Source organism: Myotis myotis, unplaced genomic scaffold, assembly GCF_014108235.1.
Source record: "Myotis myotis isolate mMyoMyo1 unplaced genomic scaffold, mMyoMyo1.p scaffold_m19_p_13, whole genome shotgun sequence".
NCBI classification, from domain to species: Eukaryota; Metazoa; Chordata; class Mammalia; order Chiroptera; family Vespertilionidae; genus Myotis; species Myotis myotis.
In genome coordinates this window covers 37566189-37579020 of record NW_023416317.1, presented here as the reverse complement: position 1 = coordinate 37579020, position 12832 = coordinate 37566189, and the positions used below count along the sequence as shown (strand labels likewise).

At 49.8% G+C, this 12832-nt stretch overlaps 1 protein-coding gene across 2 annotated transcripts in view; it reads right to left on the bottom strand.

Moving 5' to 3' along the window:
• KAT2B (lysine acetyltransferase 2B) overlaps nt 1-11389 on the bottom strand; it is an 88340-nt gene extending 76951 nt beyond the window's left edge. For both annotated transcript variants that reach the window (XM_036332731.1, XM_036332732.1), the window contains exon 1: nt 11060-11389. In XM_036332731.1, the coding sequence (XP_036188624.1) occupies nt 11060-11374 (315 nt within the window). In that variant the 5' untranslated portion in view covers nt 11375-11389. The remainder of the gene's footprint in view (nt 1-11059) is intronic.
• Between the last annotated feature and the right edge of the window lie 1443 nt (nt 11390-12832).

Sequence of the window (12832 nt, the reverse complement as noted above, 5' to 3'; positions counted from 1 at the left end):
CCTCCACTCCTGCCACCCTCAGCCAAGCACCACTATCCATGTATACCCAGACTGCCATAACTCCAACTGGCCCTGCTTCTACTCTTTCTCTTGTATACTTTATTCTTCCCAAAGCAGCTAACGGGGATGCTTTAAAAATGCAAATTTAATCTGAATCCATTGGAAACAGCCCGGATGTCCCTAACAGGTGAATGGATAAACTAACTGTGGTACATCCATACAGTGACATGCTCCTGAGCAACAAAAATTTTAAAAATTAAGTACATGTGACAGCATGGATGAATCTCAAAAACACTATGCTGAATGAAGAAGAAAATAACATACCATGTGATATCATTTATATGAAATTATAGAATATCAAAACTAACTTAGGGTGACACAAATTAGCCCAGTGGCTGCCTCTGGGAGAGAGGGATCTGAATGGCAAGGAGCAGGAAGGAACTTTCTAGGGCAATGAAAATATTTTTTTGTCTTGCTATGCATTTGTCAAAATGGATCAGAATTAAAGGTCAGATTACTTCACAGTGTTAAAAATTACACTTTGGCAACCTGGCCCCCATTGACCTCTTCCAACTCTTCTCCTACACTTGCCCTCCCACCCCGCTCCCCGACCCATCTAGCCACCATGGTTGCCGGGCAGCTCTTGAACATACCAAGCCCTTTCTGACCCTGAGTCTTTGCACGCCCCACCTGGCACCCTCCCTCTGAGCTTCATGCAGGCCCCAGGCTCTGTCCCCTCTGCAGAGGGAGCTTTCTGGCGCTCCTCTGAAGGCACTCTCATTTACTTCTCTGTTTCCATCCTGTGGGTGGCACTTACCACTTTCTGTTATTTTCTTATTTACTGTCTGCTTCTGCTCCCAGAAAGCAAGCTCTGCAAGAGTAAGGACCCATCTGTCACTGTATCCTCCACATCTACATCAACGCCTGGCACATTACATAACAGTTTGTCGAATGAATGGGAAAAGTTGACAACTGTCACCATCTCCATTTTGCAGCTTTGCGACCTGAGGCTGGCCAAGGGTCAGTCATCTCCCCCGGGGTCCCACACCAGGATTCACACCCAGGCCGTCTGTCACCCAGGCCTGCATCTCAACCATTCTGAGGTCTTACTTCTGTTTTGCTTCTTCGTGTTTGTACTGTTCACTCGCCCTGGCCTGGGCCTCTCGCCGACACTTCCACCTGCCCCAAGCTCATGATGGCTTCTCTCTCCATTGACTTCATGCTTGATCATTCACTTCATGTTTTTCTTTCTTTCTGTATCTGTCTCCCCAGCAAATGAGGGGCCCCTAGTGACTTTCCCTTCCTTTTGTCACTCACCACACACCTAGGACAGAGCTGGGCACAGGTACCTAACCAATACTCATGAACGTGATCCCTTGGAGGTGGGGGTGAGTCAGGTAGCCCTGTGGGTATGTGCAAATCCTGAGTTACATGACTCACTTTGCTATTTCAAAGTATGCTGACCTTAGCTTCCTTGGCATCCGGCCATTCAGTTTCAACACCAGCTTGTTAGGGCTGATGCAAATTAGAGCTGCCACCATCAGGCACCATGATATTACTCAGGTCTCCGTGCTGTACTTCTGGAATCTCCGGCATACCGCAGAAGCCTCGCAGAAGCACGCAGTGAATGGGGACTGATCAGGATGGTGTGGGATTAATGGAAGCATCCTCGCGTCTTCCCCTGAGGTCACTTAAGGGATTACTCAAAGCTTTCTCCTAAGGTTAGGTGGTGTGTTATTCCAAGTCGATCATTAGAGATATTATTCACACTTTTTTCCCCAAAGTAAATGCATTCATCTCCTGATTAAAATAGTTAGCCCTGTGTCTGGCCTCTGAATGCAAACAGAAGAAACAATTAAAGAAAGCCTTGCCGTAACCGGTTTGGCTCAGTGGATAGAGCGTTGGCCTGCGGACTGAAAGGTCCCAGGTTTGATTCCGGTCAAGGGCATGTACCTTGGTTTCGGGCACATCCCTAGTAGGGGGTGTGCAGGAGGTAGCTGATGGATGTTTCTCTCTCATCCATGTTTCTAACTCTCTATCCCCTTCCTTTCCTCTCTGTAAAAAATCAGTAAAATATATTTTTTAAAAAAAAAGAAAGAAAGCCTTTAGTTAAAGCAGGCAGCAAAGCAACAAGAAATATAGTTAGAAAACACGACTTGATAGGCAATTGGTATTTTTTTTCTAGTTCACTACCATAAGGTGGACTTTTAGAATACAGCGTAAGTTTTAACTTCACAGGTTTTAACTCGCTGTTCTCACAATACTCATGGATTTCCTTGTGAGGATTTAATTCTCATTTGAGGAAGAGGAAATGGTGGTCAGAGAAGGTCGCCTCATTTGCTCAGAGAAGGGTTCAAAGTGGGTGTGACGTCTCCTTGCTCCACCTTATAGCAGAAGTCCAAACCATCAGACCAGCACTGCCTGTCATCAGGCCCACGGAAGTTCATGGGAACCCCACTCAGCTACTCAGGGCTACCCTGCTTCTGACCACACGGCCTTGGACAAGTTACTCAACCTCTCTGAAAATCCTCTTTAAGACAAGATTTTCCTCCCTCCAATCTCACAGGTGAATATGAAATTCACTGTGAGTGTGAAATGACACATTCATTTAGTAAGTATTGAGCACCTACTATGGAAAAGGCTCGGTCCATGGACCTGGGATACGGAGTGAGCCAAAGTCCCTGCTTCATGGAGCTTCTATTGCCATAAAAGAAAACAGACAAGAAAGGATTTAAAATGTACATGTGAGTGCTTGCTTTAGCAGCACATATACTAAAATTGGAACGATGTAGAAATTAGAGGAAATTAATTTAAAAAAAATAAAATAAAATACACGTGTGATTTCCAAGGATTGATAAATGCAGTAAAGGAAAACAAAACAAGATAAGATTATAGAGATGAGATGCTATTTTAGATCCAGGGCAGGGGATGGGCTAGTCAGGAAGGCTTCTCTGAGAAACTGGCCCTTGAGAACAGACTGAAATGAGATTTGACTACAAGCCATGCGAATACCTGGAGAAGAAAAGTGTGCGGCACAGGGGGGACCAGCATGCACAATTACATGCCAGAGATGAAAGCAATTCAATGTTGCGAAGGATTCAATTCCATTTCAATTACCACTAGGTGATGAACTGTCATAAGGCGTTTGGACAGGAGCTACCTAAGCAGCAATCTTCTGAAGCAGCCCGTGGAAATACATGTCAAATGAACAAATAAATGGCAATGGGTATAATGCCCCTGTGTACGTGCACACACAAGTAAAAAAGATGAAAATTCAACCGTGTTAAATCTATCGATTATGGCAACATTGATCAGTGGATGGTCCATATGATTCCACTAACTAAGAAGTTTATCTCATATTTTAATACAAGTTTTCTCGGCTACACTGTCACTATCACAGAGGTATTCATGGCCACTAGAGTTTTATATACTAGGTTCTGCCCAGTCTTCCAGAAACGCTGGCCCAGGTCCCAACGTGTGTGGTTCTGCCAGCCCTGCAGGACACCATGGATAACTATAGTTACCTTCCGGAGTCAGGATGGTGACAGCGGAACTTCACATGGATATTTACCAGCAAGGACTCGCGGGTACAGACACCAGGGGACAAGAACTCTGCAGTCTGAGCATGCCACCGGCTGTGTCATCACAGGCCCCCTGCACCCACCTTCCCCACATTCTGCCGCTCCCCCTGCTTGGCCAGAGACACCTCCCTGATTTCTCGTCCTGGCCTCGTGGGTTCTTCCCAGTGTCCCTGAATTTCAAATTCCCAGCTTTTCTTTCAAAAGCCTCATTAAAATTCATCTTATCAAGCTGTCCATATCCAATGCTTTCCATCCTGGGGCAGGGGAAGGCTTCCATCCTGAAAATGGCTGGCCACTTTGAACTTGTTTTTCCATTTTTAAAATGTGCCTTTACCCACTACTGCTGGCTGCCACAACACAGCTGCAGCTCACAGACATGGTCAAGTGGAGTGACAGAAGCCAGATACAAAAGAGTTCATACCGTGTGATTCCAGGTATAGGACGTTTAAGAAAGTCAAGACTACTCTCTGGTAATGACATCAGAATAGGGGTTCCCAGGGATGGGGAGGGGGCACAAGGGAACCCTCTGAGGTGCTAGGAACGCTCCGTAGCTTTTTCCAGGGGGCAGTGGCATGGATGCACGCGCATGTAAAAATTCACCACCTTACTGTCTGATAGTAAGATTAAAAGTTAAAAAGGGCCGTCTTAGGAAGAGCTGACTTCAAAAAAATCCCAACAGGCGTTTCCTTACCTCTCTGGTATTTCTGGCACCTTCTACAACCTGAGTGGGGATCTCTTTCATCTTCCTTCCTTCCTGCAGGAAATTCTACTGGGCCATTCTCGATGGCCAGCTTTAAAACAATCAAGGGCATGAGTCTGTCCGTCTGCCCTGGGCCAGTAATAAAGAAGCTTATTTTGCTTTATGGCTTCCACAAACTAGAAAAGCCTTTGAACGTCCCTCTCAATAGGGGGACAATAAACATCAAGTGAGAGCAGGAGAAAGAACAAATGAAATCCTCTGAAGACCATTTGGAGGAACGGCAGCCCCTCCGTGGGTTATGCATACACGCATACGCGTTCTTTGATCCAAACCCCATGAGGAAGTTTGGGAAGAGAACGCAGGATGGTGCCCTGGAAAGAGAGCCCCCCGTGGGCCAGCTCTTCCCTGGGCAACCACCGCAGCTTGAGAAAGTTGCTAAGCCTCTGCAGGCCTCCGGTCCCTGCTAGTCAGGTGACCTTCCTTTACCTTGCTCTTAATCCCAGGGAGGAGAATCAAGTGACATGAGGCCTACACTCTGGCAAAACGCGAACAGCTGAGACCAATGGAAAGTTTTTAAAACTGAAATAAAAGAGACGGTCTGTGAAAAGCCTCTGTTCCAAGAGCACTTTCACATCTGCTAAATGATTCCGTCTTCACAAGAAGTCGAGGAGGTGGCACCTTGACTCCTGCGTCACCCAAGAGGAAGCTGAAACCCAAGGCAGCAAGTGGGTGCCCAAGGGCGCTCGGCGTGCAGAGAGAGAGAAGGGCAGATGCTCCAGGTTTTCACCAAGTAGCCGGGTCGTCAGCGCCTGCTATTCTGCCACCACAGGTGCCTGCGGGTTTGAAACCCATCAGGAGTAGGAAACCATTAAGAGTACAAGACCACTGAGCACTGTCCTAAAGAGCAACCTCTCTCTCATTTAGAGACAAATGAACTAAATCAGAAGCCACTGAGCCTCGGGAATGCGTGTTTCATGGGCACTGTACTGAGGATCCAGATCTTTCATCTGAGAAGCAGATGTTCTGATTGTTTCAAGGTACCTCCCATGAAACTACATTTTATCCTCAAGACTCCCTAGGGTGGGTCTAACGCTGTGGATTTACCTGAGAGACACAGAAGAAAATCCTGCCCTGATGGACAGGTAACTAGATTTCTTAGTAGTAAAAAAAAAAAATTAACAAGAAACGAACAACACACACACACACACACAAAAAAAAAAACCCACCAGCGCCACATCACAAAATGTTATTTGGAAGCATATGCTTCCTAAAACAAAACAGTCCTCAGCAGATTTTGGGCTGTTTTGCCCTATAAACCACTTTCTCGGTTACATAAAACTGCAAATTGCCATCTGAAGGCTTTGCAGGCTTGAATTTCCATCTTCCCTGGAAGTTTATGAGCAAACAGAATTAAACTTGGTCCTCTTTCTCTCAGACTTTTTGTACTGTGCCTGCCAAAGGAAACATTTTTCCTCTGTGTGTTGGCTCCACGATACCGCCTTTTAGAGAAGTCACCGCACATGAAATAACTGTGTGCTATAGACTTATGTGGCTAAAGACTGACTTTAAAAAAAAAAAAAAAAAACATTTTCTTTACCCCCTCCGTGTTTTGTGCTTTGCTGTAGCAATACTACAGATCTAAAGAATCTCGGAAGAGATTTATTTTTTTAAATTAAATCTTCATCGTTGAAAGTATTACATATGTCCCCTTCCCCCCCCATTGACCCCCCCTCTCCTGCCCCCACTGCTGGGCCCCAGGCCTTCACCACCCTATAGTCTGTGTCCATGGGTTATGCATATATTCATACAAGTTCTTTGATCCAAAGAGATACTTTTAATTGTTTGTGTTTGCAAACCCACAATCAATGGATATAAATACCTCCTTAAAAAAACAAACTCAGGGCAGGAGATGGAAGAGTTATTACTGGACTGCAGTGAGGGATGCACAACTGCATGCATTTACTCAAAAGCAACTGACTGCACACTTAAGGGTGTGAGTTTTATGACCTATAACATATACCGCAATAAAGCCGTTGAAAAGTGTGCCCATGATTCACAAAGTGAGAGGTTTCAGATTTTGAGTGTGATTCAAGTTAGCATTAGGAGCATTGATTTTCCTATGCTGCCAATGTATTTATGGTACTATGGGACAACAGTGTTCCTCTACAGCCGCTTTCTCAACTCTGGTGCTACTGTCATCTGGGGCCAGACAATTCTTTGTTGTGGAGGGCTGCCCTGTGCATCATGGGATGTTTAGAATCACTAGTTGCCAGAAGCACTCCCCTCCCCCCCATTACAGTGGCCAAAAATGTCTCCCAATATCCCCGGGGGGACAGAACAGCTCCTGGGGGACAGTCACTGCTCTAGATGTTGACAAGCTGGAAAAGAAATTTGCTCTCTGAAAAAGTGGCTGACAAATAAATACAAAGTGCTGGGGGGGTGCCTCCCCCTCCCCCGCCCAGCTACAAGAGGCTTGCTCAGGTGCCCCATTCACCCCACCCAGGACAACATAGGACACTTCTCTCCCCGTGGCACTGCTGCCCCCACTCTGAAAATTATACAGTCAGTGTTCTATCTAGACTATAAACCATTATTTTTTAAATTAAGGCTAATTGAATAGCCCTGTGCCCGTGTGACTCTCTAGGTATGGCACTCAGCCAAGAAACGAAGTCACTGCGTTTTCCATAAATGCTTTGTGGCCACTGATTCCGAGACAATGAGTAAAGCACCAGACAATTCAACTTAGCCAGCGTTAACCCGGCAATTTCAGGTCCCAGGAACTCTGGGAGCCTTCTCTCTCTTCATTTCAAGAGTGAAGTTCCCATGTTATAGATGAACTATTCAAGGCTCAGAGAAAAACTGCGTTGTGCCCAAGATCACACAAGTGGCAGAGCTGAACTTTTTCTTGACTTCCGAGTTAAAAACGTATCCCCTGCTCCGAGCTTTAAGGGCTCACCATGGGCCAGACACCCTGCTGGCTGGCTGCCTCACACATATTAGCCCATTTTAAATCCTCATTGTTGAGCCATAAGGGGGCATTATTATTCCTACTTTACAGACAAAGAAATGGAGGCTGAGGTGAAGTCCTTGTCCAAGGTCACACAGCTGGATAGCCTGAAATTTGGAACTCCAATTACTTTGAACTCTGTAGTCGGCCACTACACCCTACTGCCTCTCCTCAAGTATAAATGGCATATTTCATTAAGAATCGGTCAATACACTTTCATAGATAAATTACACTGTAACTCAAGGAGATTTGTATTTGGGCTCATACTTTCACTTAGGGTTTCTTTTATAACACCATAAGCCCCGTCCTATGAACATCTGTGAGCTTCCTAGAACTGCATGAAACATTCCCTCTACCCAATTGTCAAAAAGCAGTCAAGCTAAAATTTCACTCCTGCTACCCTAACGGTTAATAATTTCTCCAGTTTTTTCTTCTCTAGCTCATTCAGTCAGTCAATAATGACTTCACTTAAAATCTATTCAAACATATCAAATAATTTAATCACAATTAAAATCCATGATAGAAGCACCAGGAAGGAAAAGCAAGTACAGTAGGGTTCAGAAAACGTGTAACGAGAAGGCAGGGCAAAGCGATAAAGGAAATGCAAGGAACCTGAGATTTGCCAGAAAGTTGAGAGTTCATTTAAAAGTGATGTGGAAGACGTTTGGCCCTGGCGAACAGTATGTGCAAAGGCCCTGAGCAAGAAGGAAACCATGCTCGAATGACCCTAAGAAGGGGCCCGAGATAGCAATGGCCAGGCCCTACAGGGCACTGTGGACTCCAAGACAGAGAAATTAAAGGGTTCTAAGCAGAGGCAACACATGGACAGATCTACATTATTAATGATCACTCTGGCTGTGTCACAGGCCAGCCAAGTGGCTCTGAAGCAACCTTTGCCAGAAGACAGTTCAAAATACTCTACCCTGGATCCTGAAAAACAAGTTTTTCTTTTCTCTTTCCCCGCACCCCCCCCTTTCCCCGGGGTGTGGCACACCACCCTGGCTGTGAACTAGCTCACTTCTTTTTCTGTTTCACTTGTGGAGTTTAAAGGCCAGATCTTTTATGAGGTCTGGGACCTGTTTTTCTTTCAATAGCCCTCAGTAAAGTACCTCATCTCTTTCCAGGTCCCTCCTCATTCCCTAACCTCTCTACCCTCTCTGACCTTCCAAGGGGCTAGTCAATACCAAAAGGTAGGGTAAAATCTGGCCTTTATACAAAATGTAGAGACACGCTGAGGGAAAAAACCACTAATTCTGCTCTCTTTGCATCCTCTCACACCCAGTTAAGCAGTTAAAATGAATAAATAAATAAAAGCGAATCTGAGATAAAGTCACTCCCGGGGTGGTAAGATTCCTGGATTCCCCAGTGCCCTCTTGGCCACACACACACACCGCAATCTGGAGGCCCCAGCCAATGGAGCGCCAGCTCCTGCAGGCACAGTTCCAAGCTACAACTGCTTTCAGTTTCTCCACTACCAGAAACCTCATGTCACCCCACTGACACTTCCTCCAGGAAGCCGTTCCTACCCCAACGCCGCTCCAGCTCAAGAACTGCCCTGCTCTGACTCCCAACATCACTCTAAGAAAGCAGTTTGGTTTTGTGATGTCATTGTAATGAGTTCACTGCCCACTTCGCCAGGCCCCCGACACATGCACACATGGGCACATACACAGAAGGGCAGAATCTGGGTATCACAGCCAGGCATGTATCTAGCACAATGTCTGGCCACCCAGTTGAGACCCCTGTAAATATTGACTGAATGAATGAGCAAATACAAATGGACGCTTTCAGAGTCTTCCCAGGAGCAGGAAGAGAGGCCTTTATCAAGAGAGGATTTTCCCTTCCTATAAATACGATTGTGAATGTGAACATAAAACACACAAATCTTAGGAAAGATGCTACATCTCACTCTTGGAAATCTGAAGGGCACATATGCTCATACATAGCTTCAGATAGGACCAACACGTCAGGAAAGTGTTCAGATATCTACGCAATAGCAGGCAACAGGGAGAGAAGGTGCTCATGACGGGAACCCAATAAAAAGCCAGGACAGACACAATGAGCTGACAAAGTTCCTACATGAGCCCACTCCGGTTGCTAAACAGCAAGTCCACCAAGTAACTGACCTTGTTCTTGACCTTGCTCTTGATTAGACGAATGTCCTTCATAACCAACTCCTGGCCCTTCACCTTTCTTAGGAGCACACACCCCCCTTTTTTTTGCATCCCTTCTTCAGAAATGCCAATCATGAGACATTATTGTATCACAGTTTCAGTTTCCTTGGATGAATTCAAAACGGATGAATAATATACTAGTATTACCCAGGCCTGAACGAGGGTCTTGCTACTTGGAGTGTGGTCAACAAACCAGCATCACATCACCTGAGAGTTGGTCAGAAATCTCAGCCCCTCTCCCCCAGACCTAGTGATTTAGGATCAACCGTCTAACCAGCTCCCCAGGTGACTCCTGGGCACATTCAAGTTTGAGAAGCACTGAGCTGGATCTTACATTCATTCAACAAACATTTACTGACCCAGTGCAGGGCACACAGTAAGTGGTCAACCTATACATGAGAATGTGAAAGGTGTGGGGAAAAGGTACACAGACGTTCCACTGTGGTTGAGAAGCTCCTGTAAAATACTAAAAACATCATGGACCCGGGAGAGAGGTTCTCGCAGGATTAATCATCTTTGCACCAAAATTCAGAAGTGGCCAGGGCGGCTCGGCTACGGGAATCTGGAATCTGGGAACTTGACCCTGTGTGTGCAGCGAGCGAGAGAAGACGTGGGAGGTGTGTGACGGTGGCTCTTCCCCGACTCAGCCACAGGCCGCAGGAGCTGACAAGGCCAAGTCCCCGCCCCCCTCAGCTGTCACCCTGTCAAAACAAAGCCGCTGCTGACAGCGCTGGGCCAGGCTGCCCCGCGGCCTCGGGCCATCCTCCCGCCGCGGGAGCACGACGCCCACATCTGGATCTGCAGCGGAGGGACTCCGGGGTGCCGAGAGCTGGGACGGAGAGGGGACGGAAAGCAACGTGTCCTCGAACGGAGCAGCGGCGCCCGCCGCGCTGGGCTGTCACCTTGCCAAATCCTGTTTACACCCCGAGCAGCTGGGACAGCGTTTTAACTAAACAAGTAACAAGACAATCGTGACGGGGCTGTCACCGCGCGCCGCAGCGCCTCCGCCCTCCACGGAGAGCGCCTCGGGCTCCGGGACCCTCGCCTCGGGCTATACCCACCTCCCTCTGGGCGCGTTCCGCCCCTTCTATCTCCCAAAAGGCGCAGGGGTTCCGGGAGCCTATCCCACCCTTCCTCCCTCCCTCCCCCAGCTCCTCCCAAGGGGACACGGGGAGAGGACGAGCGAAGAAGGGGCGCTCAGATCCCTCCTCCCCAAAGATGTTCCCCTGGCCCTGGGGCGCGCGCCACACAGTGAGCACCGTTCCCCTCTCGGGAAGGCGCCCGCGGCGAGCTCCTACAGAGCAACAAAGCCCCAGGGCAGCCCGGGAGCGCGGGCACCGGGGCAACTCCTTCCTAGGCGACGGAATGCAAGGCTCTCCGTCTTGGGGAGTCCCCCCCCCACCCCCGCCGCCCCTTCTTGCAACTCAACAGCACCCGTGTCCGAGAAGCTACTTGGGCGCGGAGGACAACAGCACTTCCGCGGTGCAGCGGCCCCAGGCGGGAGGCGGGAGGCGGGGCGCGCGGGGCAGGGAGGGGGCGGGGGTCCCGCGGGCTGGGCCCGAGCCCCTCGGGCGGCCGGGGAGCGGCGAGCGCGTACCTTGCAGGCGGAGTACACGCCGAGTTTCTCCAGTTTCTTGGCCCGCGGAGCGGAGCGCAGCTGCGCCTTCTTCAAGGCGATTCGGGCCGAGCCGCCGCCTCCGGGTCCTTCGGCCGTGCCCGCCGCCGCCACCGCCGTCGCCGGTCCGCAGGCGCCCGAGCCCCCAGCGGCGGCGGCGCACGGGGAGCCCTGCGGCGGCAACGGCGGCGGCGCGGGGGGCTGCGGGGGCAGCGCCCCGAGCCCGGCCCCGGCCCCTGCCCCGGCCCCTGCCCCAGCTCCGCCGCCGCCCGGCCCGGCCCCGCCAGCCTCGGACATGCCGCCCGCAGCACCGCAGGAGGTGCCGAGTGTCAGGCGCCGCCGCCGCCGCCAGGGTCTCCCTCTCGGGCTCTGGTCTCAAGGAGAGCGAGACCCTCCCCCCACGCCCTCCCGCCCCTGCGCCCACCCCCCTCCCCGCCCCCGCCTCCCCCGCGCGCCGCTCGCCCCGCTCGCTCCGGCCGCGGCCCGCGCTGGTGGCGGCGGCGGCGGCAGCTGCTCCCCCAGGAGGGAGGGGACTAGCGGCTCCGCGGCCGCCGCCGCCACTGCACACGCCCTCCCCGGGTTCCCCTCCCCGGGGCGCCGCTCTGCGCCCCGGCTGCGGACATGTTCCTCGGGGCTCGGGACGAGGGTGCGTGCGGGCGCGGCCAACCTCTCGGGGATGCGGAGCCGGCAGCACCCCTTCGGCCTCTTTCCCGAAGCCCGCGGGGTTTGCGCGCCGCCCCCCCCCGCACCTCTACACCTAGCGCTCCCCCGCCAGGGGGCGAGGCCAAGCGCGGGTGGGGTGGAGGGATGGGGGGCGGGGATCGGGGGCTGGAGCCCAGGCACCTGCTGCCCGCCTGTGTCTCCGCGCCCCCCATAGCCGACCCCCCGCGGTCCCCAGCAGGGGGGCGGGGGCGGGGGGGCCTGGGGGGAGGTAGCGGCGGGAGGGAGGGGAGACTCCCATTTGTTCTTCCACTTTGTTCCACCCTCTCAGAACAGAGAACTTCCTCCACCCTAGCGGGAGCCGGAGGAAAAAAAAAATTTTTTTTGAAAAGTACCCGTCCATGCTAATCCTTTTCTTTGTTGCTCATTCACCAAAATACAGGCGTCATGTTTTCTGTTTCTCTTTTTAAATGCTTTTCTGTTCAACTTTTTTTTTTTTTTATCTAATTATGAACGCTTTCTTTCTATGACAATTTCTGGATCCAATCGGCCAGAGGAAGAAAGAGACTTAATATTTTCGGTCATTTTTGTTTGAAAGCGCTGGTCGTTGAAAGAATGGTCGTCTAAACGCACTGTCAGAATGAAACCTTATGCGCAGTGGGAAAAGTTTGAATACAGAAAGTTTGTTCACGGGGCTCATCTGGACGTGGCGGGATTATAAAACTTGCTGTTTTGTTTTCTATAATGTTTCCGTTTTCAAAATTAACACCACCAGCAGGATAGTAATCAAGAAAAAAACAAAACAACAATAAGCACCCAAAAAGATGAGTGTCGATTTTGGCCGAAAACTTACAAACAACACAAAACATATCAACTCAGCGTTTTCAACTATCTTTGAAACTGTTAAAAACTCTTGTTGTCCTTGTTGGTGACAGCCGTGGTGTGTAGTAATATGGAATGAGCATTTCAGTTTTTCATTTGGAAGCTGTGCGCCCTTGGTAACATGTCATAATTTTTATGTCATACAGGTCATACTGTGAGTATTGTAAAATTCTTCACATGCCATAAAGCTCTCACCCACCTCTGGGCAGTGTC